At 47.4% G+C, this 27,689-nt stretch overlaps 1 protein-coding gene across 2 annotated transcripts; it reads left to right on the top strand.

The window, feature by feature from the left end:
• The first annotated feature begins 3,594 nt into the window (after positions 1–3,594).
• On the top strand, positions 3,595–26,645 carry SEZ6L2 (seizure related 6 homolog like 2). 2 transcript variants are annotated; one of them, XM_083581597.1, is made up of 18 exons: positions 3,595–4,580; positions 8,412–8,639; positions 9,179–9,496; positions 9,619–9,752; positions 10,294–10,486; positions 12,574–12,759; positions 14,059–14,230; positions 14,673–14,836; positions 15,941–16,135; positions 16,999–17,137; positions 18,301–18,497; positions 19,332–19,526; positions 20,685–20,876; positions 21,119–21,310; positions 21,442–21,480; positions 21,604–21,721; positions 22,050–22,152; positions 23,967–26,645. In XM_083581597.1, exons 1-18 carry the CDS (start codon positions 4,508–4,510, stop codon positions 23,994–23,996), a joined length of 2,868 nt encoding a protein of 955 aa, XP_083437723.1. In that variant the 5' UTR covers positions 3,595–4,507; the 3' UTR covers positions 23,997–26,645. The 2 variants fall into 2 exon arrangements, with proteins under 2 accessions (XP_083437723.1, XP_083437724.1); XM_083581598.1 differs by lacking the exon at positions 8,412–8,639.
• Positions 26,646–27,689: the final 1,044 nt, after the last annotated feature.

The following is a 27,689-nucleotide window of genomic DNA, read 5'->3' as shown; positions in this document are numbered from 1 at the left end:
GGCGGTTCATTATGCTTCTGGGTTTGTTCAGCTCCTTGAGGTGAAACAAGTGGAAACACACACAGAGACACACATGCCAGTGTGCATAACACCCAAGGCTGACGAGGATAATTTGTAACCCAATAAGATCCCACAAACACCCTCTTCCTGGGAATAAAAAATGCAGTAATAATTAGCAAATAACAATTTGTGTCTTCTCAAAGCACCCAAAATCAGCTGCTTGGGGTGGAGACCTCATTCTGCCTAGTGGTAGGGCAACACAGTCCTGTGAGAAACCCCACAAATATGTTTTGCCTCTCTTGGAGTGCCCAATGGTATCTGCCAGGAAGCATCTTTTTACGGGCTACACTCAGCAACACATACCCCCCCCCAACACACATACGAAACTTTAATAAAAAAATATTTAAAAAAACAACAACACCTTAACTTCTTGTTCAGCGTTGGGAATCCATTTTCAGCTCAAGGGCCTCATTTCCTGCTGGGGGCCACATGGCAGTGGTGGGTGGGGCCAGAGGCAAAAGTGGAAAGTGGAAAAACAACTATGCAGTGGTACCTCGGGTTACATACACTTCAGGTTACATACGCTTCAGGTTACAGACGCCGCTAACTCAGAAATAGTACCTTGAGTTAAGAACTTTGCTTCAGGATGAGAACAGAAATCGTGCTCCGGCGGCACAGCAGCAGCAGGAGGTCCCATTAGCTAAAGTGGTGCTTCAGGTTAAGAACAGTTTCAGGTTAAGAACGGACCTCTGGAACAAATTAAGTACTTAATTTCACTGTATGTGAAATTCATTTCCATACAGTGGCCTAGCTTCTACACATGTCCACCCCTTTCTATCCTCAATCCAGCAAAGTAAGAGGCATTATCACAGTTCAAGGACACATTCCAGCTAGGCAAAGCCACTCTGTGAGGGTGCAAAGCAAAGGCAGGAATGGATGTAGCCTGCAGAGGGGGGCATGGCTGGGGAAGGTGTGTGCCCCATGGAGAATCCTGAGGGTCAAACAGAGATCCCTAGAAGGCTGTATTCAGCTCCGAGGCCTAAGGTTTCTCAGTCTTGTTCCAGTTCATAATCACCACCCCTCTAGAAATCATTTAAAATATTTATTTATTCATTTTATTATTTTATTTAAGGTAAAGGAAAAACCAGGACATGGGTGGTGCTGTGGTCTAAACCACTGAGCCTCTTGGGCTTACTGATCGGAAGGTTGGCAGTTCGAATCCCTGCAATGGGGTGAGCCCCTGTTGCTCTGTCCCAGCTCCTGCCCACCTAGCAGTTCGAAAGCATGCCAGTGCAAGTAGATAAATAGGTACCACTGCAGCGGGAAGGTAAATGGTTTTCCATGCGCTCTGGTTTCTGTCACGTTGTCCTGTTGCGCCAGAAGCAGTTTAGTCACATGACCAGGAAAGCCGTCTGTGGACAAACGCCGGCTCCCTTGACCTGAAGCGAGATGAGTGCCACATCCCATAGTTGCATTTGACTGGACTTAACCATCCAAGGGAAATTTACCATTTTACCTTTTACTTTATTTATACCCCATCTTTCCTCCTAAGGGGTCTCAGGGTAGCAATATATTCAGTAGGAGGTGATGAGGAGGCCCTCTGCATGAGACTCTGGAAAACTGTTGCCAGTTGGAGTAAGCAGTATTACACTAGATGGGCAAATTGTTTTGATATAAAGCATTTTTCTATGCTCAACATTTGTTTGCAAAAGAACTCTTGTAGATTGCAAAGGATTGGGGTGAGTGTGTGGGGGTATGTGTTTAGGATGCACACTCACTTCTTGGTCCTCAGAACTGCCCCACATGATGAATAGAGAACCTGCCCAATAATATTAATATTTATGCTCTATTAGCACTATAAATATGCATGGCACTCTTACAAACTACAGGAATGCTGGTCCCTGCCCTGCAAAGCTTACGGTCTAAAATTTGACAACCAGGGCAGGGGCAAGACAAGAAAGATGGCGATAAAGACAAAGAATATGTGTTCAGTTTGGTTACGCATGTTCGGGTTCGTTTCAAAAGCCTAGGACTCACTCATCACTCCCTTTGGGTTGCATTGGGCAGGTGCAAGGGTGGTTGTGACGGACAACATGTTTTTCAAATAAGCTTGTGTGTCATGGCTGATTTTCTCATTGAGAAATCCAAGGGTGATCCAGAACACAGCTTGAAAACTAGCAGAATAAGACCCTTGGCTTATTTCCTGCTGTCCAGCCCCCTCCCATATTGCAACCAAGCCCTGAAACTGCACATCCGTCATCCTTGGTATTGCCCTTAGCAACTTCCCTACCAGTCTCTGGTACCTATCTTAGCAACTGCCTGGCAACCACAGCGCCTCCCTTAGCAACCGCTCTCCCACTGCAACTCCCATAGCAACCATTGTAAGGGAAGATTAAGTTGAAGCAGCCAAGGAAGGGAGATTCCCCTCCTTTCTGCTGTTCCCCCCAACAGCCACCCCACCCTATTCGAATGTCTCTCCATCCCACATAACTCCTCTTGGCCCCCACATTCATTCATTTCAGGAAGTTCCACCCACCCACCTTGATTCTCTCTCTCTCTCTCTCTCTCTCCCCCCCCCCCAGTCTATGATGAAAGGGGGAAGGGTTGTTTTTGTTGCTGCTGCTGCTTTTGCCTTTCTGAAGAGGTTTATGGGAGCAATATATTTGATGGCAGAGGTTGCTGGGAGGGGTACCCAGATATGGGTACAGGAGCTTGCAAATTAAGCAACATCTAATTTGGGGAGAAAGGGAGGTAAAATGAGCAACTTACTAAAGGACAGGGATTAACTGTAACCCCATGCCCCCAATAATTATGGAACATTGCAAAAAAGGGAAAGGAAATAAAGGCAACATTGCTGAATACAGAATGATGAGGTATATAAGAATTTGAGGACAATTAACTACATTTGTGAGAAAACTGAGGCCTGTAGTTTGCAAAAACCCATAGAGAGCTAGGATGCTGAAGGTGGCATAAAATACAGAGAAACTGATGTACTAAATACTGTAGATGCAAATCCAATGTCTCTGCCTGGATACCTGAGTTGAATTTGCAAGAACTGCATAAAAGCTGCTCTTCTTTTGCAAAATGGACTAAGCTACTTCGGCACCTTGTTGTGGTACGTTTTAAAGTGCTACCACCTGCATCTCTCAAAAGGAAGTACAGTATCTAAATGTGACCCATGTTTAGTGGACAGTCATATAATAGTCAACATGGGTTGTTTTTTTCTTATTCTTCTAAAATTCCAGCCCACTGCCTATTAAAGAAGCATAGTTTTGCCTTTGCATTTTTCCCCTCCCATGTATATATTTTCAGTCTCAAAGAAAAAGAGATCTGCTTATCTGTAGGTATTATTTTGCAGATCCAAAGGCTGCATTTTAGTTAAGGCCTCAGTGCTGCTTGCGAACAAGCATTGCATTATCTTCATTATTATTATTATTATTATTATTTAAAAGGTCAGGTAGTTATTTTTCCTTTATTGCATTTGTAAGTCATTTACCTATACTATAGGCACCCTCTGGGGTGGGAGTGGAGGATCTAGATTCCACATTCTGCAAAAGGCTACCCTAGGACCCAGAATAATCTGTAGCTACCGGCTGCATTTCTGTTGCAAATGCACAGGCTGTCATCCATTGCGTTTCATTGTCAAGGACAGAGAGAGCTAGAGAAAGAGAGAGCTACTTGATTTGCCAAACGAATTGATAGGCACCCAAGGTTTTACTATTTTTTTTTAAAGGGCAGATTACCGCATCCATCTGATCTCTCTTTTTTGGCAACTGAATCTGAATTGCTTTGGCAAGATTGGGAGGGGAGGGGGGAACAATGTGCCATGGGTAATAAATGTAAAGTCTCTGAAATGACAGGAATCTATATGTGACTTTTCAGATAGGTGTGTAGGTGGGCTTGTTCACAGGTTTTGCTGAAGGGTTTATAAGGTGTCATATGGGTTTGTGGAAAGACAGGACCATCCACTTCATTCATCCTGCTGAGAAACCAGGGAGCCAGTGCCTTTTCATATGCAAAGAAATGCATCTCTGCATCCTGCATTTTCTCTGTTAAAAGTGGGCTTAGGTAACTGCTATATTCTGTGGGCAAAAACCATAAGAGAGACAGAGGGAGGCATTATTTGTCAAAGAGGCCTGGAACTGAAAATGAAAAGGTGTTACACTGCTTCACCTTTAAAGTATGTATGTATATTTATCTAAAGGAAGGTATCTATATGATTTATCTGTGTTTTTTTTTAAATAAGTGTTGTACGTTTTCAAAAGAACAACTAGTGAGCAGCAAAAATATTTCAGAAATAGCCAACTATTTCTGAAAGACAAATCCTAGATTGCTTTTGAAAGGGAGAGAAAAAAGAGGAAGGAAGAAAATAACACAGGAATAGCCATTGCAAGGGAATCTACTGCATTTTCATTTGCTAAGCAGGCTCCTGGCTCCACGGCTCCCTTGCCTGGTAGGAGAAGGAAATAGCTAGACTAGGTATTCTGCAGGTCTGAAGAAATCCAAAATGGGCTGTTCGGAAAAAGCAGCGTCCAAAATGCTGTTCCTTCTGCTGCTTAGCTCTGTGCCTCTTCTACAAGGTAAGGGGGCCGGCTTTGTCGGGAGAGGGGTTTGGGTGTGTGTGTACCAAAACGGAATGGGCTTGTTGCATTTTGACAGTGTTTTGTACCAAAGGAAAGGGGATTGAAAACGCATCCTCATCTTCCCCACCCCCCCAGGGTGCAAATGGCAGGTGGGTATGTTGTGAACGCGGTGTTGCAGGCATATGAGCAATATTTCCAAACGCACCTTAAGAAAAACAACCTGAAATATTTTTCTGCCTTGCATGGAAACACATGGATATTAAAACAACTTTGGGTATGAGATTGTGATGGGAGGGTACACGAAGGCTACCAGGGTTATTATAAGCGCTTGCAAAATGAAACGAGGGATGGAAAAATTGTTGCACAGAGCTGGGAGGTTCTGTGCCTCCTTGCAAAAAAAGAAAGGAAAAAGGGGGTGATCCTCTTTGGGATTTGTAGAGGTGGAATACAGAGATCTGAGGAGTAGCATGCATCAGGAGCAAACGAATGATAATCAAGGGTGTTCTAGGGGGAATGGACAGGGAAATATTCTGTTTAAAAAGATTACAAAATATAGTACAAAGGGGTCCATAAACTGCCTTTGCTTTTGATTATTAGTATGCCCCCCCGCAACATTATAAAGGGGAGCACAGGCTTCAAGGGAACCAATTATTAATAACGGGGGAGGGGTGTCAGGTTGTCGCAGAACATTGCAACTGAAGCAGAAATTTGGGGCTGACCCTTGATTGATACGAGTGCAGACAGGACATTTGGGGTTGGGAGTTGAGCTGAATTTTGAAACGTGGAGGTCAAAGAACTGGGGTACAAATAGATACTGATGTGTGTAAGAAAAAGAAAGTGGGGTGTTACATACAACGCTGCAAAGAAAAACAGATTCAGGATTCCTGCATTGCTAAAAGGAGACATGATTTTTCATGCAACGTAGAAACAAAACAGGTTTATAAGGTCCCTCTTAATAAAAATGGATCTCTTTGCAAAATCAGAAAAGGGGTGCCCAAACATAAGGATTGTGTTTCTTCTTCATTGTCATTTAGTTCTGGGGTGTACAGCATGCAGGGTTGTAAAGAGCTGAAGAGATTTGGGGAACTGTGGCATAATGGAAAGGGGGGGCAGGCTGGCTTGGGCAATGCATTTCCAAACAGGATCAGCGATCATGCAGCTTTGCAATGCAGTTAAGGTGGGGAAGAACCCCAGTGTTGCTGGACGTAGGTGGGGTGCTCAACTGGGGCAGCAGGCTGCTGCATTTTCAAGGCCTTAAAGTACCATAGACGTGGGAAGGCAGAAGGGCTGTGAGGTAGAATGGTGAAAGATGAGGCTAGGCCCAGGACTCCTTGAAGGTTGGGGTTATTACTGATGCACTGCAGGAACTAAGGATTTGGGAAGCATAGATTTTTCCATTTGGGCGTGGAGACTAGATGTTTATCTGGATTCCAGCTAACTGCGTTCCTTCCTATACTATCTTGAAATCACAGGTGTCACCCACCTTCCTTGATTTATTCTTTTTTTTAATGGCAGGGGGAGGTTATATGTGAGCAATCACTCACTTAGGAGATGCTGAGTGTGTGATGTGCCACCAAATTAATGTGGCCTTCCACAGAAGGTTATCTTTTCCTGCCTAACAACCCTTCTCTTTCCCACCCCAGAGGCAGCTGCTCTTTGATTTTTGACATCTGTCTCGTTGAGGGGGTGGGTGGCTGGCTAGGAGTGGCTGACGGATCCCTAAATGGGATGGGCGAGGCAAGCCTTCCCACACCGTGGGGGTCTCTCTGCCACTTTACTGTGGGGTGGCGAATGACTGGGCCCACAAGGCCTGCCAGGCAGCTGGCCTTCTTAATGGAGCGAGTTCAGAGCAATTAATGGCTCGCCAGCAGCTGCCAGGATCTCACATGCTGTCAGACGCCTACGGCGGCGGCGGCTGTCACTGCCGAACTTGTCACATCAAGGCAGCAAGAGTGATGTGCGGGGCTCATCATTCAAGGCCCTTCAGCCCGTGATCCGCAAACCCCCTGCTATCCCATCCCTGAGCTGCCTCTTAGAGCCTGCCAACCACCTTTCAATCAGCACCCTGCGTCCTAGCCTACAGGCTCTTTCCCCTTCTATTTTCCTAGCACCAAGGCCAAACTTAATGTGTAAAATATGGAGCTAAATGACGCAGCCTTCTGCAGTAAAATGGGAGGAGGGAGGCAGACAGGCAGGCATTCACAAGAGCACTTAACACACATTAGTTACCTCCCAGTTTGCATTTTAGCTACCGCTTCACTGTCACAAGATCATGTCTCTACAATTCACTTGCCTTCTTATCACACTTCAGCTGTGCAGTTTGCTAACAGTGCCACTTTATCACAGATAAATTACTCCACCTTAAACACACACTGATCACCCATTTTGTTCACAAGGCCTAACTTTAAATGAACGGCCTCTTCGTCCTTTTTTAACCAGTATGTTCATCCAACCAGCATTGATAAAAACAATGAGTTCTTCCAATAAGAGTTCATTCAGTAGATTTAGACCCTCTAAATGGTTATGAGAACACCCCTGCTTGCATCTGGAAATGGGCACATAGGATTATAGAAACAGACTGAATCAGCGAGGGGGGAAATAGTTTGGGCTGCAATCCTAGAACACTTTTCTAGTTTAGTGAGTAAGCCCCATTGAACTGTATGTTAATGACCGCACAAAACAATTACTTTTGTCTGGATTAATTAACAACTGAAAAAGATAACAAGGGTGGGTGGGGAGGCAGGACTAAGAAATATTTCCACTTTTTTGTAATGGGCCAGCATCAAATTCTTAGCATGCTCTCATACAGAACAAAGGCTTCAGAAGTCTTCCCAGGATGAGGGGGCAGTGTGAAGACCCCTAGGTGCCTGTATCAAACACAGATGCATGGGAAGTCTGAGAACTGGAACTTATTTCCGTTTGGGGCAATATGCAGGCATGTGGCCCAGTGCTCCAGTTAGGGAAGGGAAGTTTGTGTGGAGGGACCCTTTCAGTCTATAAGAACCACCTCTGTTTTAGCCAAAGCATCACCCTCCTGTAGCTTTCTAAAAAACCCAAAAAGCGTCTACACGAATGCTAAGAGGACTAGGGGTACCTCTTCTCCCTCACGTTAAAGCACAGAGGTGGCCAAATGTTATAACAGAAGTGGTGGAGTAATGGAAGTGGTAGCCAATGTTATGCATGCCTTTCCCCCCACTGCCAAGCCAAGGCCATATTTCAGGGATGGACAGTTGACCTATGGGTGGGAGTGGCTGGGCTTTCACCACCGCTCAGTGGCCAAGTGACTTATTCCTCCTCAGCCAACCTTATGCCCACTCAGACCCACCTCTTCCTCCTTCCTAGATAAGGACAAGGGGCATGACTTTGGACAGAGGCAGATTGTCAGGCCTAAGTCCGTGCTGCCACAAGGCCTGCAGCCATTTCCATATCCCACTAGGCGGGCCTTGCTTAAATTATGAAGCCTCGTTTCAGTCAAGTATTGCCAAGTCCAGTATGTGGCCAGGCCACACTGCTTCCTCTCTCCTACTCAGGGTAGACCCACTGAATTGAAGGAACCTAAGTTGGTCATGTCTACTAATGTCAATGGATCTACTCTGAGCAGGACTGGCATTGGCTGCAACCCACCATGCAGGGCACATGGACCTGGTAGGGTTAGTTTTGTTCTGTGCTGAGGGACGTAAGGAGGACAATGCAAGATCTAGATTGTGGTGGGCGGAGATGTGGAGGCCTGTATTGTTTGTCGACTTCTTCATTCATTGCATGTCCTCCCCAGTCTTCCTCTGGGGAAGCTCAAAAGATAAGTTTCCATTCACCCTTCCTTCGCTGCAGGCCTGCCCCTCTGGGAAAATGACGATGTGGTCCCGGCTACCCCCTCCCCACAGCTGGAGGCCCTGTCATCGGAGGCCATGGGTGGACCCAAGGAGGAGGAACTGGGGATCTCAGCTGAGGTCAGGGGGTCCTCACCCCCCAGCCCCGAAGGCCTCTCTGAGTTGCTGCAGGGGGCACTGCTGAGGAAGGAGTTTCTGGGGGGCGAGCTGATGGAGGAGCCCATCCCTGGTGAGAAAAATAAATAAATAAACTGGAGGAGGGTGGGAGAGGAAGGGGGAGGTTGTGGCGCCCTCTTTGGGCATGGCTGAAGTAAAATGGGGTGGCTTGTGTGGGAAAGTGTGGCTGGAGGACTATGGATAAAGTAGGTTTGATTATTAACTGGAATAAACATTCCAGTTTGGTAAATATTGGTAATAAATACAGTGGCAGCTGGTCCATTGGGGCGTTGGGGCACAGACCCACGAACCTCAGCCTTCTTACTTAATAACCAGTCAAGGGTGTGTGTGGCTGTGCCTGCCATTTGCTCTAGCGCCACCTACTGCTGGCCTCCCAGACTTCCACCCTACCAGTCCCATTGAGTACCAGCCACCAACTATTTCTAATAGATAGCCATTGGTTTACTGCCAGAAAAGCGGTATGCATTTTGCAGAGTGGCTATTGGAAGGGTGTGGTGGGGGGCTACAAATGTACGTTTCCCTGTCATCCGTTCTGATTTCCCTTCCCCTGTTCTTTCCTTCTCTCCCACCATCGCCATTGTGCTGTCCTAGGAGGTAGCCCTTCCACGCTGCCCCCATTCCACCCTCCTGTCCAGCACTTGGATGGTGGGATGGTCCCCGAAGCCTCTGAAGCTGCAGCCACGGGTCCTTCCCCGTTGACCACTGCTGCACCGCCCACTGGCTTCCTCCTTACGACCCCTCCGGCTTCCACAGCAGCTGCGCCCCCCCGCCTTCCACCTCCACCTGATGAGACCGGGTCTGCCGGCCAACACATCTCGGCCACGACCACGGCCTTCATCCCCGAAGGTGACGAGGAGACCACCACCACACTTATCACGACGACAACCATCACGACGGTGCACACGCCAGGTGAGGGGTGAGGATGTGGAGTGTGGACAGATTCCAGAGTTGGTGGACTTGCTTTAAAGTGTGCTCCCTTAAGGCAGCGCGAAGCCATTTTGATTTTCATTGTTTGTGTCTTCCTTCCCAAGTACTGTGCAACAACAACATCACTGACGTGGAAGGCTACGTGGAATCTCCGGACTACGCGGGCGCTACTTTCTATGGGGGCCTGGATTGCACCTACACAATCTCTGTTTATATGGGCTACGGGATAGAAGTGCAGGTAAGCTACAAGAGAAAGTGCTAGTCTGAAGCTGAAAGATGTTCGCTATTCGTTGTTCTAAGTGTTTTTTAAAAGAAGATGAGCAGGTAGCATAAAACTTGGCCTTTTCTGGTTACCTTTGGTTCTTGTCCTTCAGATTCGTCTCATTTTTCTGTCTGCAAGACAAAAAGAAAAATTTGCTTGTTTGCTGCCAATTGCTTCTAGGTGTTGGAGACTTGAAAATACCTTCTCTCAACATAGGGATGCTGACTGTGACTGAAATTTATTTGCTCCCTTCAGAGAAATAACAACATCTTGCATTACAGTCTTTCTTGCAAATAGGTTTACATTCTGCATCCCCAGTCAAAATTCTCAGGTCTTAGAGGAAAATAATGGTGTTCTTAATTTTTAATTCTCAGACAAAAAGTCATGGTTGTATTTGGAGGGCGGGTAAGCTTAGAGGTGTCCTTGTAAATCATTTGTTCTGGGTTTCGCTGCAAGAGAGGGAGAGCTCTTTTTCCTTCCATTCTTTGTCCTGACTTTGGCCACCTTCCACCCCCAGGTGCAGAGTCTGAACCTATCCAAGGAGGATTCGCTGACCGTAGAGGGCCTGGGAGGGGAGAAGCCTGTTGTCTTGGCCAATGAGTCCCTGATGGTTGAGGGGCAGGTGATCCGCAGCCCAACCAATCAGGTGTTGATCCACTTTCAGAGCTACCACACCACCACCCCTGGAATCTTCAAATTTCACTACCAAGGTAAGAAATGGACATTTCAGTCACCCCTTGAAATATGTGAAGGAGCAATTTACCAACCATGTTTAAAGTAAGTGGTTTTTAACACTTTAAAAACAGGCCAGTGGTTTTGTGAAGTTTTGAAGTTTGGACCAGGCTATAGGCTATAAGACGTGCCACCCTGACCTTCTTTAGGAGGAAGAGCAGGATATAAATCAAATAAATAATTAAATCAGACCTGTTGGGAACCAGTCCTTAGTTGGAGTAACTCAGGACCAAACTGGATCTTACAATGTGATGATTATTTATATGCAGCACGACAACAATTGCTGTGATTGCAGTAGATCTGTTTGTCTAAATGCAGGGCTCTCCAAGTCGCATGTAAATCCTGTTTGCTTAAAGTCACATATAAGGTGAGATGCAGGTCTCATTTTTAGATCAAAAGGTACATGTGGGCGAGGGGTCCTAGCCATTTGCTTCTCATGGTGAAAGTTCTGGTAGCAGAAGTGAGAGAAAGGTTCTTGGGGAGTGAAGCTACTGCAGACAGTAACCGGTGGATGCAATATAATCGAGACAAAGTGTAGAATATCATTAGTCCATGACAATGAAAAGGAATATGAAAATGTGGTATTTAACTATGCTGTTAAGCCCAAGTTGACTAAGAGTGACTAAGAATGATGACCAAAAAAAATGATGACTTGTTGGGTTGAGAAACCATGACTTGAATACTGGCGGAGTGAAGCACACCCCTCTACAGAGATATCTCATTTATTAATATGGTGCAAGAGCACATTTATATGTAATCAATTTGTTACATGATTTGTTTTTGTAATTAGTATGGGATTTTTAATGTCTGTGTACAGTGAAATGTTCACAACAACAACAAGTGAGGGGGCAGACTCAGGTTTAAACAAATGGGTCTGCTGCCATTTGGGTCTAGTTTGAGCCACGTTATCTGATCTAAGAGTCACAGAAGCAGGGTCAGGGTGCTCTGCAAGACCCGAGAGAAATCCCAGAGATGGTACACAGTCCTAGCTTGAGAGTTAGAGATTGAGGAGCCAAGAACAGAAGGAGGATCTCTGGGACTTGGGCAACAACTTGGAGAGGACCTAAACTGTTTTATTTGGGCTGCCTCTGTAGATGCCTGAAAGAAAGGCCCTCATGCTTAAAGTGGCACATTTTTCCCCTGGCAGAAATGTTGTGGTTCACCATGTGATCAACATCATCTCTTTCCTTTATTCTGCAATGTGGCCTGACAATCCAAGAAACTTGGATCAGTGATTTGGATTAGAGCCTAAGGTTTACCAGTTGCTGGAAACCCCGGGAGGCAAGACTGCTGTTGTGATCAGGTCCTTGTGAGACTAGGATGCTGGAATAGGCGACTGGCCGGATCCTGCATGGCTCCTCTTGCATTCTTATTATGCCTGCCAGTTACAAATCCTTGGTTCCATTATTCAGCTTCTCCACCAACAGATGGGGCTGCAGACTTTTATCCTTCTTCAGCTGCTGTCCTTTATGTTACCATATTGTTGTTCTTTTGACAAAGTTTCAGCCATGTTTTGGGCTGAAGGACTGATGTTTCTTGTTTCCCTAACTAAGAATCACTGCCCTCCCACCACACACTCATCTATGGAAGTAGAGGCTTGGGAGCTTGTGAAAAACAAGCAAATTTCAGCTTTTGTTTTATAAAGCTAAGTTTCCAGCCCTCATGTTTATGGAAAGAAACTTGAAAATGTGTTGGCAGAAAGGGTTACAAGCAAGGAGTCCAGAGTATAGCCAAATGGGTTGGGTTTTTTTTAACCCTCTCTATTTTCTAATGCTTATATTAAAAATTTTCAACTGACTGCCAAGCGGCATACAATTCCACAATAAAAACATTATAGCAAAAAGTGAAATGTGCTGATCAGCTGTCATCCAACATCTTCCCCCTTTAGAAAAAACTATATGCAAATTCAACCTTGATTTTGATGGAAGTCATTCAATCAGTCGCTGAATGCTTCAAATTTCCTCCTCCTCGATCCTTCCCATTTCTCATTCTCTTGGCCTTGGGCCATGTGCTTCTTTTTGACACCGCATTCCTTCGCTGCCCCCACCCTGTCCCCCAATTCTAGCTTTCCTCCTGAGCTGCGGCTTCCCCAGCCGACCTGAGAATGGCGATGTCATGGTGACTGACCTCCACCCAGGTGGTTCTGCCACTTTCAAGTGCGAGTCAGGCTTCCACCTGCGAGGGGAAGAAACGCTCATCTGCCTCAACGTCAGCCGCCCTCGCTGGAGTGGCACGAGCCCTGCGTGTGTGGGTGAGTGAGTGGCCAAAGCAAAGTGGGGTTGTGGCTCATTTGGCTAGAACATGGTGCTGAAATTGCCAAGGGTTGCGGGTTTGATCCCTGTATGGGCCAGCTGCATATTCCTTCATTGCATGGGGTTGGATGAGATGATCCTCTGGGTCCCTAACAACTCTATGATTCTAGAATGGAACAGGGTAGCCTTGGGGAAAGGCAGAAGTGGGGTAGACTGCTGACCAAAGAAAGGTCTTTTGGTCCATCGTTCAGCCCGGACACTGAGGTCCTCCTCTGAGGGTCTGCTGGTTCCCTCACTGTGAGAAGTGAAGTTACAGGGAACCAGGCAGAGGGCCTTCTCGGCAGTGTTGTCCACCTTGTGGAACACCCTCCCATCAGATGTCAAGGAAATAAACAACCAACTGACTTTTAGAAGACATCTGAAGGCAGCCCTCTTTAGGGAAGTTTTTAACGTTTGATCTTTTATCGCTATTACTATTACTATTATTATTATTATTCTGGGAGCTGCCCAGAGTGGCTGGGGAAACCCAGCCAGATGGGTGAGGTATAAATAATAAATTACTACTACTACTACTACTACTACTACTACTACTACTACTACTACTATACTTTGGCCAAGCAGGTTAGAGTGTGACACTCCTTCTTGTGTTTTGTAATTGTAATGGTTCTAGGGGTTGCTCGTGCGTAAGTTGCCGCCACTCCTGGCTGGGTTACCTGGTTGAACCCTTTCTGTCTGGACAGCCTCAGTTTCGTGGCTGTCTCAGTCACTGGCAGAATCCGTCAGTGGGCGTTTCTTGAACCTTTTCCAGCATAAAAGCTGTTTGACGCCAAGTCTCCTCCTACTCTCCCTGCGCGGAAGTCTCCTGCGCAGGGAGGGTGTGGGCAGCGGAGTGCCCGTACTCTCTCCGCTGGTCTCCAGTGAGGAGTCCTGGAGCCTCCCCTCCGATTCCCCCATCTGCCCCCCTTCTCCACTGGTGTTACGCTGATTTTCTTCCCCCGCAGATGGGCTACCTCTATCCCTGCTAGGCCCCTCTCCAGCATCCCTCTGGAGCCTTCCCTCCGCCTCTAGCTCCGATGGCAGTTCCCTGACAGTAATTCATAACACAGAGAAGGACCTTGTGACTGTTTAATAGGGGTTTATAAAAGGATAAGTGGTGCCGAGAGGAAATAAATAGAATAGATTCTCTCTTTCGCAAAACAGTGGAAGTCAAGGTTGTTCAGCGAGTTGATCATTAGTTTTTGGGATATATAACACTGCTATTACTAATATAGCAATATCTGGCCTTTGTCCCCCGCTAGCTTCCTGTGGAGGGACAGTCCACAATGCCACTCGTGGGCGCATCGTGGCTCCTGAGGCTGCAGGAGGGCCTCACGGCCGGAACCTCACCTGCCGCTGGTTGGTGGAGGCGCCCGAAGGCCAGAGGCTTCACCTGCACTTTGAGAGAGTGGCCCTGGACGAAGACAACGACAAGTGAGGAAATATAGACGCACGGGGCGCTGCAGGAGAAGGAGATGAGGGTGGCGGAGAGGTAGAAAAGCCGACAGGGAGCAGAGAGGAAGTATTTGCAGCTGGAGGGGAGAATGGGGCAGAGCAGAGAAAGGACAAGAAGTGGTTGAGGGGAGGCATGAGAAGATGGCGAGGAAAGGAGACATCACGGGAAGGAAATGTGGGAACAGGGAGAGCAGGAGAAGGTAAGCACATCGGAGAAGATGTTGGTTCAACTAATTAAGGGGAGCTGGATGGAAGCAGTCAAGATCTCTAGGGCTTGGGGGGGGGAAGCAGTGGGAGACAGAGGTTTGGAGCAGTCCTCTTAAGTTAGATTGAAGCTCTCAGGAGGTTTGAGGTGAAAGAATACAGTGCTTTGAGGAGGAGCAGGCCCAGTCACGCAGGGTTTCCCCCCCCTGTTCCCCAGACTGATGATCCGCAGTGGGAGCAGCGCCTTTTCCCCGATCATCTATGACTCGGATATGGATGATGTCCCAGAACGGGGTTTGCTGAGCGATGCCCAGTCTCTCATTGTGGAGCTCACCAGTGAGGGCCCGGCCACGCCTCTCATCCTTAGCCTGCGCTATGAAGGTGAGAACAGAGACCTCCCCACTTAGGTGACCTCAGAAATGGCAGGAGCAGGCCAGCGTGGAAACTGGCATCTGGTATTGGTTGCTTCTGATTTGTAATTCTGGGTGACCGATTAAATCGCAGTAAGTATAATCAAGTGTACGTATTCATCACCGTAGAAACTATTGTCTTGGAGCAAATCCAGAATATTGCGTTTAGTGGACTCATAAGGTAAAGGTAAAGGACCCCTCACAGTTATGTCCAGTCGCGAACGACTCTGGGGTTGGGCGCTCATCTTGCTTTATTGGCTGAGGGAGCCAACATTTGTCTGCAGACAGTTCTTCCGGGTCATGGGGCCAGCATGACTAAGCCACTTCTGGCGAACCAGAGCAGCGCACGGAAACGCTGTTTACCTTTCCGCCGGAGCGGTAACTATTTATCTACTTGCACCTTAACGTGCTTTCGAACTGCTAGGTTGGCAGGAGCTCAGACCGAGCAACAGGAGCTCACCTCGTTGCGGGGATTCGAACCGCTGACCTTCCGATCGGCAAGCCCTAGGCTCAGTGGTTTAGACCACAGCGCCACCCGCATCCCTACAGTGCCACCCGCGTCCCTCATATAATCCTATAAATACACATTATATTAGAATTTTGGAGAATGGCTTAATCTGCAAATATCAACAGGTTCCTAACATATGAAGGTTGTCTTAGTAAGTCCAATTATGATTTAACTTTTTGGGTTTAAGTGTGGAACTGCAGCAAAGTATTGCAGACTGAAGTACTTCTGCTCAGGGTTGCAAAAACTCCATTCTTTCCCACCTGTTTTGCCTCCCCCCCCTCAACTGTGAGTCAGCATTTCATTCTCACTGAACGTGCTCAGTCCTCATTAGGCTATTTTGTTTGGGGTTGTTGTTGTTTTTCTTCCCATTTTCTGGCAACTAGAATCAGTCTGTGCTGGTACTGCTGAATGTCACATACTGATTTGAACTGTGCACCACCAAGGCCTTTGCCTGCAGATTCCTAGTCAGCAATGGACTACTGCCATCTACTGGCTAGTACTGATACAGCAAAGGGAGGGGCTAGAAATTGGAAGCTTTCCTGACTCTCTTGCTCCTCCTCCTGGCAGCTTTTGATGAAGACCGTTGTTATGAACCATTCCTGGCACATGGGAATTTCAGCACATCAGACCCACTGTATCGCATGGGGACTGTGGTTGAATTTGCCTGCAGTGCCGGATACATGCTTGAACAGGGGCCTTCTGCCATCGAGTGCATTGATTCAAGAGACCCCCGCTGGAATGAGAGCGAGCCCACCTGCAAAGGTAATCTCTCAGCCTACTCAGCCGTGCCGTTCAACGCCAACTCTTTCCATTTCGTTCTTGAATTTCTTGATAACTCTGCCTTATGAATGTGTACAAGGGATCAGCGACGCAGTGCATCAAGATTCATTTTTCTGTGGTGCTTATCAGTTCACATAACTGCGCAGGGAGATGGGCAAGACAAAAGGGGCAGGTTGAGAATGATTGGAAGGATATTTAAGTCACGAGAGATTGCGCTGGTGGCGCCAGGAAAAGAAAAAAGCAATTCTGGGAGGACAGAAGGGGCAAAGTCTATTTATAGGTGAATGAGTTGGGTCCAACATGTTAAGATCTCTGAAATAAAAAAAACAGTATTTGTTAATAATGGGTCCATAAATCAGGAGGCGGTCTCCTTGTTGGGAGGGGGGGCCTGCTTGCCCTTGGTGCAGCTCTTGTTTTTATGAAAACCAAATGGAAAAATGGCAGTCTCCTAAGGCTTTGATGCCACTCCACAAGCAAGGCCAGGTAATTTGGAACCCCACTGTTGAAGAAGGATTTAGACAGAGAAAATTTCTCCTCAGACTGAAGCCTCCTATTCTACAGGTTGGCCCAGGAAAACGTAATACATTTTCAAGTTAATGAGTGTATTTAGTGCTAATCCTACAGGCACTTATCTGTCCGCAGGCGCCATTGGAATGAATGGGTCTTGCTTGGTGAAGTGGTGTAGAGTCACAGTCTTCAGGGCAATGAGGTCTGGGGCCTGGGTTTATCTTCCCACAATTCCACAGAAGGATCTAGTTTAAAGCTGGCTTAGGTTGGCAGTGCCGATGCACCTTCTGGTTTGACATGTGGCCTCTTCCTGACTATTGTGTTATTTCCCCCTCCAGCTTTATGTGGGGGGGAGCTCTCTGAGTCAACAGGTGTCGTCCTTTCCCCTGATTGGCCCCAGTCCTATGGGAAAGGCCAGGACTGCGTCTGGGGCATCCGGGTGCAAGAGGAGAAGCGAGTGCTGCTGGACATCGAGATGTAGGTTCCACCTTCCGCCGTCACCATCAGCACCACCACCCCTTTGGGGGGGCGGATCCTCATGATTCAGGCATCGACATCCCACATTGTCCTCACATGGTCTTCCGAAACCACCATCCATCATTAGATTGATTGTTCAAGTCATTCATCTCACCCATTTAATATGGTAAGGTCCTTCTTATGCATTTGGAGATGTCTCATCTGACAAAAACCAGACTCTGTGGCAAGTTCTTGGTGTTTTTAGGAGCAAATTTCTGCATTTTAGGAGGAGGATGTTGAAGGGAAGTAGCGTTCTTAATCGACACAAGCAGGAAAATTATTTAAACAATAATTATGCTGCTGCTCTTGGTGATTTATTTATTTTTTGCCACTGGCACTGTACTAGGACTTGATGGGAAATGGCAAATGACAAGGTCTTTCCCCCATGAAGTTTGCTATCATGATTAAGATATATAGGAGTAAAGTGATGAGAGAAAATAATCACTTCATTTAAGTGTTGCAAAAAAGGAAGGTTATTTATTTATAATTCCATTTTTAATCCTATCTTTCTCCCCAAACCCACATAAAAATCTGGAGGCCTGAGGAAATGGATCAAACCTCACACCAGGCAGAAAACAACAGCAACCCCTATGTATGCAGTTACAAGTCACATAGCAATGAAATAACTGTGTACACCCATTCTTTTTTTTAAAAAAACAACCCCAACAACCTCACGTTTGAACACTGTCTCTGAACGGGAAGAAACCACAGTGAAGTAATTATTTATATTAAAAAAGAATAGCTGTCTGCATGGCTGGATTCTGCTATCCATTAGCCTGATGGCTGCCACACTGCTTTTGCAAATGCACTCTCAAGTGCTCACTTTGAGGTTACCTGATTGAGCATCTCCGCATTGTAAAACATGTCTCTGTTTCTGCATGCTAAAAAGAAACTTCCTTTAAAGAACCTCATTTTCCTTAATGGTCCTAGAAAGCCTGTGGTTCTCTAACCATCCATTCATCCATTTATTCACCTGTCTATGCATCCTTCCATTAGTCTGGAAGAGAGGAATGTTGGAGCAGGCTAAGCAACCTAATCCTGCCACTTTGCTCTTCCTCTTTCCTTTTTAACGATGGTTCCTGTTTGTGTGTCTCTCTTCCCCTCCACCCCAATTCTCTTTCTAGCCTCAACATCCGCAAATCCGATGTGCTGACCATCTTTGACGGGGGGGACCTGACAGCCCGGATCCTCGGCCAGTACTTGGGTCCCCACCCCCGCTTCAGCCTTTACTCTTCAGGCCCAGCTGTCACCCTCCAGTTTCAGTCGGATCCTGGGGACCCCCTTTTTGGTCTCAGCCAGGGATTCCTGGTGCGGTACAAGGGTATGAGAAAGAAGCCCCGAGTGATGGGTGGGAAATGATGGAAACGCCATAGAAAACAAACATATTTCTGACACATCCTGCAAAGATAGTCTATCATGCCAGACCCCAAAGTTGTTTGGAAATTTCATAGGGGATCATGGCGGGGTGGTGTGGGGAGGATGTTCTCATATGCTCTGCTTGTCTGAGATTCCCCACTGAAAACGAAAGGAAGGCGGAAAGAGCAGGCTGGGAGGAGGGAGAAGAAAAGCATAGGGAAGAAGGAGGGACCATTCTTGCCCATTTTTAGTTGTGGGGAGAGAGAGTGATTGGGAAAACATGGTTATCCCACTACTGACACCAATCCTGCTTCCATTTCAGCCTGATTTTAAATACCCAATGTAGGTTCAAATTTTGTTATCTTGACAGTGTTATTGCAGGGGTCTTTTCCTGTGAGACAATCATTAACCAGAAGAACAAGATATTCTATAATGTTTCCTTCTCTCTCTCTCTCTCTCTCTCTCTCTCTCTCTCTCTCTCACACACACACACACACACACACACACACACACCTTGCTGTCCCTATCAAGTCATTCTATTTGTCCATGGAACAATGGATTTCACTCACCAAACAGAAAGCCCCATAGTCTTGTGTGCAGAATCCCTGATCTGGGATTTCCCTTCAGCTTGTTGCCATCTCACTGTTATCCTAGGAGAGTTGTTTGGGAGGACGGGCCTGTAGGACTCCCCGCGTACCACGGGAAATTGGGAGAAGGAGAAGCATAGGTGGCGGTGGTGGGGAACATGGCCTGAGGGAAGGTAGTCCCTAACTCCTTCCTCTCCTCCCTGCTCTGGCAGAGGTTCCACGAAACGACACTTGCCCCGAGCTGCCCGAGGTGGAGTTTGGCTGGCGCACAGCTTCTCACGCTGCCGTCATCCGCGGCACAGTGGTGACATACCAATGCGAGCCAGGCTATGACATAGTGGGATCCGACATCCTCACCTGCCAGTGGGACCTGTCGTGGAGCAACAGCCCTCCCACTTGCCAGAAGAGTAAGTCTTCCTAGGGCCAGCAGTGGGGTGGTTTTAACCCCAGGAAAGGCATCCTTTTTTCTTTTACCACCCGGACTCAGAATATACCAGCAGGGACCTGGGTAGCAAGAGGGTGAAGAAAGAGGGTAAGCAAAACCTGCTGGAGGGAGAGCCATTGTGGCGCAAAAAACATTGGGTCCCGAGGGATGGAAATTGGGTCCCTACTAAGAGTCATGAAGTAGCCATGGACTACTGAAAGCCTTGCTCAAGATCCATGTTTAGTTTCTGAGCTTTCAGACAGACAGAGCCTATACAGCAAAGGTGGGAAACCTCCAAGGCCCAACAAGCTTCCTCATTTGACCTGCAAGGCTGTTTTGGGCAAGCCATGCTAAATCTGCCACCTCTCTGGTCGTTGGGAGCCTCTCAAGCTTTGTGTAAAGTAGGATTGGATTCCCAAGCATCAGCTGATGAGGCAGCCCTGCTCACTTTGGGTGCGCAAGGAAGTTCGCTGCCGTGCTAAGCAGGATTGACCTCCCAACGTATTGGCTGATGCAAGGAGAGGCCAAGCCTGCTGGATTCAGACGCTCAAGAGCTCCCTGCGGGGAACTCTCTCACTCAGCAGAATGGAAACCCCTGCGTCCATGCAGGGTCTGCCCTTCGCTTTGTTTTAGTTGCAGTTTCGGTGCAACTTCCTTTCTGAACCAGGAAGGGGTTTGTGCTGAATCTTGCCTGTTTGGGACTTCAGATCACCTTGCAGGCAGCATTGCCTTTGAAGGGGTTTGCACCGAAACATCTGCTATTCCCCTTCGTTTGAACCATGCCATGCTTCCACCAAATGATGTCATATGTGACGTCAGGTGATTGGCATTTGGGCAGCTCCACTCACCTATCAGATTTGCAGCCTTCCTGATAAACATCTGGCCTGTGGAGCCAGAAAGGTTCTCCATCGCTGCCATGCAAGATTTTGACCGCAACACAAAGCACTAGAAACTTGTTTCACTTAAGAATGGAAGATAAGAGGCTGTTGGGCAGCCCCAGACCCCATGTCCCATGTCCGCACTGTATCAGGAAGAATATTAGTTCCCACATTGTGAGACATAGCATCCTCAACAGGGAAGGGAGATCCACAGGGACCACTTCTCAAACCCGTTTTGCTTCCTTTCCTGCTTCTTCCCAAAGTTGTGAACTGCGCTGACCCTGGGGAGATCAGCAACGGCAAGCGCAGCGTCTCAGACCAACGTTTCTCCATTGGCTCCCACGTCCAATATTTCTGCCATGAGGGCTACGTGGTGGAAGGGAGCAGCACGCTGACCTGCTACAACCGGGACACGGGAACCCCCAAGTGGAGCGACCGGGTGCCCAAATGCGTCTGTGAGTAAAGAAGTGGGGTCCTACTGAGAAGGGAAGAAGCTGTGTTGGCAGAGCTGGCAAGGGAAAACCTGTTCTGGGCAAGGGAGCACCTGGAGCCCAGAAGGGAAGATTACAGGACTGCGGGAGGTTGAGCAAGGGAAGAGAGCCATAGCTGCTGTGTTGGGATTTTTAAGGGAACGTGTGCAGGGTGGCCAAGTTGGCCTTCCAGTTTGGAACCAAAGGCCCCTCGGTCTCTCTTGCAGTGAAATACGAGCCCTGCCTGAACCCTGGCGTCCCAGAGAACGGGTACCAAACGCTTTACAAGCACCACTACCAGGCGGGAGAATCCCTGCGCTTTTTCTGCTACGAAGGCTTTGAGCTCATCGGCGAAGTGACGATCACCTGCATACCTGGCCACCCGTCCCAGTGGACCAGCCAGCCTCCTTTGTGCAAAGGTATGGCGTTCTCCCTGCTCCAGTCACCGCCGCACGTGGCCTGCCCACTCCCCATCCCTCCCACCCCCCTCTGTCGTGATTGCCTCTTGCTGCTCTCTAAAGGCCCCCCTTGGTCTCTTTCCCTCCCCCAGTGGCCTATGAGGAGTTACTGGATGGCCGGAAGCTAGAAGGTGAGGATGGGATTGTGATGGGGAGCTTGGGAGAGGAGGGCTGGGGCAGGAGGTGGGTGAATTTGCCACTGGGTCTGCTGCTGAGGTCACTCGCACGTTCCGGTCGCGCTTTTTGTTTTGCAGTCACCCAAACGACAGATCCTTCCCACCAGATGGAAGGTGGCAACATTGCCCTGGCCATCTTCCTGCCCATCCTCCTCGTTATCCTACTGATTGGTGGCATCTATGTCTACTACACCAAGTGAGCTGAGCCTCCACAGATCTTGGGGATGGAGGGTGGCGTTGGGCCTTGGCCAATGGGTGGGCAAGGGCCGAGTGGCGCTGGATGTAATAGGTTGCGATGGAGCAACTTGCCCCTTCCCTACGAAGGCAGTAGGCTGTGGTTCTTTGGTGCTGTGAGAATCTTAAATTGGAATGGAGAGGTATTGTGTGATGTCACTGCTGGATATTGAGGGTGCTCAGCCCCCTTCTTAAAAAATGGGGTGGGGGAGAGTGCCGGGGCCCTGGCAGCCCGACTGGCTTGCTGTGTTCTATCTTCTCCTTCTCCTCCTCCTTTCCCCCACCCCCAGGTTCCAAGGAAAGACCCTTTTTGGCTTCTCCTTCTCCAGCTCCCACAGCTACAGCCCCATCACTGTGGAGTCCGACTTCAACAACCCTCTCTACGAGGCTGGGGTGAGATGAGATGCTCTTTGTCCTGCGGCAGGTGGGGGAATGGGGAAGAAGGGTGCTAAATGGGACGTGAATGTCTGTGAAAACACCACTTTTTAAAAAATTATTTTGGAAAATAATAATAGGTGGTAGAAGTAGTATAGTAGTATTTCTTAAAGTTATATACTGCCCTTCATCTGAAGATCTCAGGGTGGTCCACAAGATAAAAATACAGGATAAAAACACAAAATAAATAGAGCAGAACAAGACCATAACCACCACCCCTTCCCACAAACACATTTAAAAGGGGATTAATCAGGCAGAGGCCTGGTGGATAGGAATGTTTTTGCCCGGCGCTTGCCTGGCGTGCTCTGGTCCATGGGGTCACGAAGAGTCGGACACGACTAAATAACAACAACAAAGATGTGTAATGAAGGTGCCAGATGAACCTCCCTGGGGAGAGCATTCCACAAACGGGGAGCCACTGCAGAAAAGGCCCGTCACGCTTTATTGCAAGGGTGAGGAATGTTTTTCAGCCCAAGGACCACATTCCCTTCCAGGGACCACAGGCTAATAGTGGATGTGGCCAGAGACAGAAGTGGCCAGAGCAATTGAGGGCCAGTTGGAGAGACTTGGAGGGCCACATTTGGACCTTGGTTCTCTATCTCAGCTCAGCATGGTGTATGTTTTAAAATAAATATCAGGGAAATTGGAATTCAATACATCTTATAGCAGTTTCTGGGGCATGAGAAGCTCCAGGGGCTGCATTGTTGTTTTGTTTCCTTAGGGGTGATTTTTTAAAAAAATAATTCTGAAAAATCACCCTGATTTTGTAAAATTTCTGTTATGCTCTGCATGTGTAAGTGGAGGCTGATCTGCTACCCCACATCCAATCCCCAGAGAGAGACTATCCACGACTATCTTTTGTCTTCGGGGGCTATAAACCAGGATATGAGCACGCTAAGCAACAAACTGGGATGCCAGAAAAATCACTCTGTAGCTTTTGAAAGCTAATGTTCTTTAACAGGGATGGGAAATATTTTTCTTCCCTTCTGGGGAAGCCAGTCTTCTAGGGGCCGCATGCCATGAGTGGGAGGGTCAGGGGCAAAATCGGCAGAGCAAGAAATGGGAATTTTACCTTTCTGCAGTAGACTAGCCTCTTCCCACCCACACAGCCTTCTCTGTCCTCAAGGCAAGCAAGAAAGCCTTATCAGAGTTCAAGGGAACGTTCCAGCACAAGATGTGGCTGCAGCCACAAATGTGGATGGCTTAAAAAGAGTATTAAACTAATTCAGGGAGGACGAGGCTGCCTGTGGCTATTAGCCAGCGTGGTTATGTTCCCCCTTTGGAGGCTGTATCAAGGGAGGAGAGTGCTGTTGCATTCTGGTCCTGCTTCCATGGCCATCTGCATGGCCACTGGGTGAACAGGAAGCTGGGCTAAGATGATCCAGCAGCACTCTGCTTATATTCTGATGCTTTTCCAAACACAGTAGTTCTGGTTGGAGCTGGGGGTGCTCCCAATGCACGTTCAGTTTCTAGAGGAGGAATTTTCCTAAGGATCAAACCAGAGGAAGAAAAGCCCCAGTCACCCCAATAATTATCAATCCCACAAACTGATGCTAGTTGACACATTTTACATCACGCATGGTCGAGTTCTGAGCGATGCCTTGGACTAAAAGTGGCTTCCCAGAAGTGTTTTGTAAATCAACCGGCATTAACTTCCTAGCTGCCAAATTCCTCTGATGTTTGGGGTGGTTCGGGACGAGGAGAGCGTTGGCAAAACTCCACCCGGATGCTAACACGCCCTTTCCCTCCTCTCAACTTCTCTCCGCTGGCAGGACACCAGAGAATACGAAGTTTCCATCTAGAAGATGTCAGAGGATTCGCGTTCTTCCCCCCCAACCTGAGCGGGTTTGAGGAGCAGCGACTGAGAACGATTCCTATTTAAGGAGGGAATAGTGGAAGGTGGTTTCGGGGGAGTTTAGGGGAAACGGCCGGGAAGAGGGGGAGCTTCTCCTCTCTGCCCCACAGATTCACCTTCCTCCCTTCCTCCCCATGTTGCTGCCTCACTGTCCACTCTCCCAGCTTTGGACGCCGTCCACTCCCCCCCCCCACTCCTTGTAAATACCCTCTTCAATGTGCCAAACGCGTTTCACACACAGACAACACACACACGCACACAGGTTTTTTTTCCTGCTTTACCTGTTTCTTTATTTCTCTGTTTATTTGTTTGTTTGTTTACTAACTCACTTCCCTCCTCCCCGCCTGTTGTTTATTATTTCCTTAGTGGTTGAGAAAGGAGGGGTGGCGCCTCAGCCCTTTCTTCCCTTGTCTCGTCCCCCACGTCTTTTCTAAGGAGGTGGATATCAGTTTTAGGTGCTGCCATTAAAACAACAACACACACTTTGGAAAGTAGATTGTACAGTAACATCACTCGAAACCAGCATTTTGTGGCGCTTGTAGGAGACCTTGCCGTAAGCAAGCTGTACTTGGTGCCAAAAGGAATGGCATAAAACAGTAGAATAACACAACGGAAAACTGATAGATGCTGTAAATCTGAGGTGGTGGCTAACCTTTTTTTTTTTTGGCTGCTCCTCCGCTGATCCATGCAGATTATCTGAGGACGGAGGGATGGGGGAGGCTATTGCTCCCTCCCTACTCATCAAATTATCAATCTGGTGAACTGGGAGGGGGGCAATTGGCATCCCCATTGGGGGCTGGGCTGGGCAGAGAGACGGAAAGCTCTCTGCCCAGCCCAGCACCATATCTACTTAATCCCACAGCTGCCAAAAATCAGTGGGGTCTTGGAGGGCAAGAAGGAGGAGCCACATTAGGCTCCTGGGCCCGGGGGTTAGTCACCCCTGCTAAATGAAGAAACCCTAATTCTAAACAGTTTACATGGGAGTGAGTCCTGTTGAGTTCAGCAGAACCATTTACAACTCCTGAAATAAAACCAACATCTCCTGTCATCTGAGAGGGGGAAGAGTGGGGTCACAGAACATTGTACTTCCACCTGGCCATACCATAGCATAGATGGGTTTTGCAAAGGCCCCACATGGTGAACCGAGGCGGCCCTACAAGAAAGAAACCAGCAACAGGTTTGTAGAGATATTAAGGTGACACACTCTGCTTAGATGGCGCCTTTGTAATTAAGCAGTATATTGAGGGGACTCTTGGTACATCCTGCAAAAAGAAGGCACTGTTAATAGCAGCTTTATAGTGCAACTCTTGCGTATGTTTACTTGGCATGAAATCCTGCTGCGTTCAGTGGGGCTTCCTACTAAGGGCTTTCTGATTACATCTTGCCATTCTTCCTCTAATCCTCCTACCAACCCCCCTAAAAGCAAGAAAAACCACCCCCTGCCCCCTGTCGAAAAGGTCCTGCAAAATACAGATCCCACTATAAGATGCTTGCTTAAGAATTTTTGGCATGGTGAGGTGGCCCGGCCTCAGGCAGCAACTTCTCAGTCATTTCGTTTGTTATCACATTGGAGAGGGAATCGTTTTTGATTTTCTGTCTGAGGCAAGAAAACGTTTTGGGATGTCTGCCCCACAAATAAAAATAAGACTTATATGCTCTCATCTTTGAATAAATATTCCACTGGGGAAAACAATCCCTGAGTCTTCATTCGTTGCGGAGACTCTTAAAACTTGAAATCTGGTGGTCCATAGACTTTTAGGGCATGAGCCTCTGAGAAGTTCTCATGAACAAGCCCCATTGATCGACTTATGTGCTTATGTTCTTTGTTTTAATGGAGCTCCCACAGGAGCACTTCCCACTGCGTTGTAACCTCATATAAGTTTCCCATAATTTCCCTCAATTTCTGCCTTTTCAGATTAACACGCAGGTGGAAAACGAATCTCAGATTTGTCTTTTAAGGAATGAGGCGGAGTGGTTATTTCCCTAGTGAGCAAGTTCCCTTAAAAACAAAACGTTGGGCTGTAGTGATTTGGGGGCAAAGGGATTTCTAAGGCTATAGCATAGGCAGGTATTTTTTATGACTCAATTAAAAAACACACACCATTGAAAGCCATTAATCTTACACCTGCTTTTAAGAACAATTGTGCCAATATTTATTTTTTATTTTAGTTTGCTGCCTTTTAAAATGAAGAAAAAAACCCACTGTATATTTCTCTAGCTTGCTTATAAAAAGAATAAAAATAACGAGGCTTTCTAGCCTCTAGTTCTCCATAGTATCCCTTGAATGATAGAACAAAGATGGATATTTACATTTGAAAAATCGTTTTAATCCTTTTAAAGGCTGGTTTTCTTATTAAAAGGTGCCATACCCATTTGCCAGGAAAATTACATGTGCACTAGGTGTTAGCGTCTGCTTTCTGGGCAGAAGGGCATTTACTCTTTCAGAATACATACCGCAAGCAAGGGAGAGGTTTTCCCCTTTAATCATCAGAATAGAAAGTCATTAACTGTCACTTGACACCAACTTTAAGGATGCTGAGAAAGCATTTTGTGTGGCTCTCCCCGCTTAGGTGTTTGTAAAAAAAAGAAAAGAAAAGAAGGCAAGATCCACAGTGCCAAAATGTATGAAAATAATGTTTTAAGAAATCAAGTGCTAGGAAGAGACCTCATCCCCTTAGGACATTCTCTGCAAGCTTATGGGAGAATCCCGATGGGGAGTGCCAAATCACACACCCTAGAGGGAACGAAATCTCAAGTCCCCCAAGGGTGTATATGGGGCAGGGGAGGCGTTTGCCCCCTTTAAGAACTACATCCGTCCACCTACCTCCAATATGGGGCTGGATATAGGTATATCACTTCCCCATCTGTCCATTTCTCATCTCCCGTATTATCAAACTTGTTGGATCGACTCTTCTCCCCCTGCCCCCGTGACCGTTCTCTTGCATTTTGAAAAAGGGCAAAAGGCATCATGTTTTTCCAGGTTCTCCCCACCCTCTGTGGGCAACATGGTTCCCCTCATAGTTCCATTCATGTTGGGGAAAGGGACAGTGGGATGTAACCCGCCCACCGCCATGGAGATGGGATTTCTGGGGAATGCTTCCTTTTGCATCCATAACCCCTTACACCCCTATTTTTCAGCCCTTAGGTATTCCCCTTCCCACCCTCATTTGCTTTTATTTTGGAGCAATAAATAAAACGCACCATTTGTAAAAGCCGCGGTGTCTGTACCTCTATGCTGCAAAAAGGTGGAGATGAGTGTATGTGTGCAAGAGGGGGAATAATTGGGAATAAGATAAAAGCTTTGCCATCCAACCCAACAACAGCAAGTGCACAGAGGTACACTGTGCAGTGCAGGTGGGTTTTAAAGCAGATTTTCCAGCTCCACACGTTTCCTGTCAGGCACCCCACACTAAAGAAAAGCAAAAAAACATGCTTTGCTCTTTGCTTAAACCCAGTATCGGTGGTCATTTCTCCATAGGACTCAGTAGCTTTTATACAGTAAGAGGACAATTGAAGTTAATGAACCGAAGTTGCTTGTGTGCATTAACTTCAGCAGGCCTACTCTGAGTAAGACTAGCATGGACTTACCGGTAATTAGTTTTCACCAAGATTTCCTGATAAGCACAAGTCAGCGGATGGC

This window comes from Podarcis filfolensis (genome assembly GCF_964270895.1).
Source record: "Podarcis filfolensis genome assembly, chromosome: 13".
NCBI lineage: Eukaryota > Metazoa > Chordata > Lepidosauria > Squamata > Lacertidae > Podarcis > Podarcis filfolensis.
Note: the sequence above shows the minus strand (reverse complement) of the source record. Positions and strands in the feature narration are given on the sequence as shown.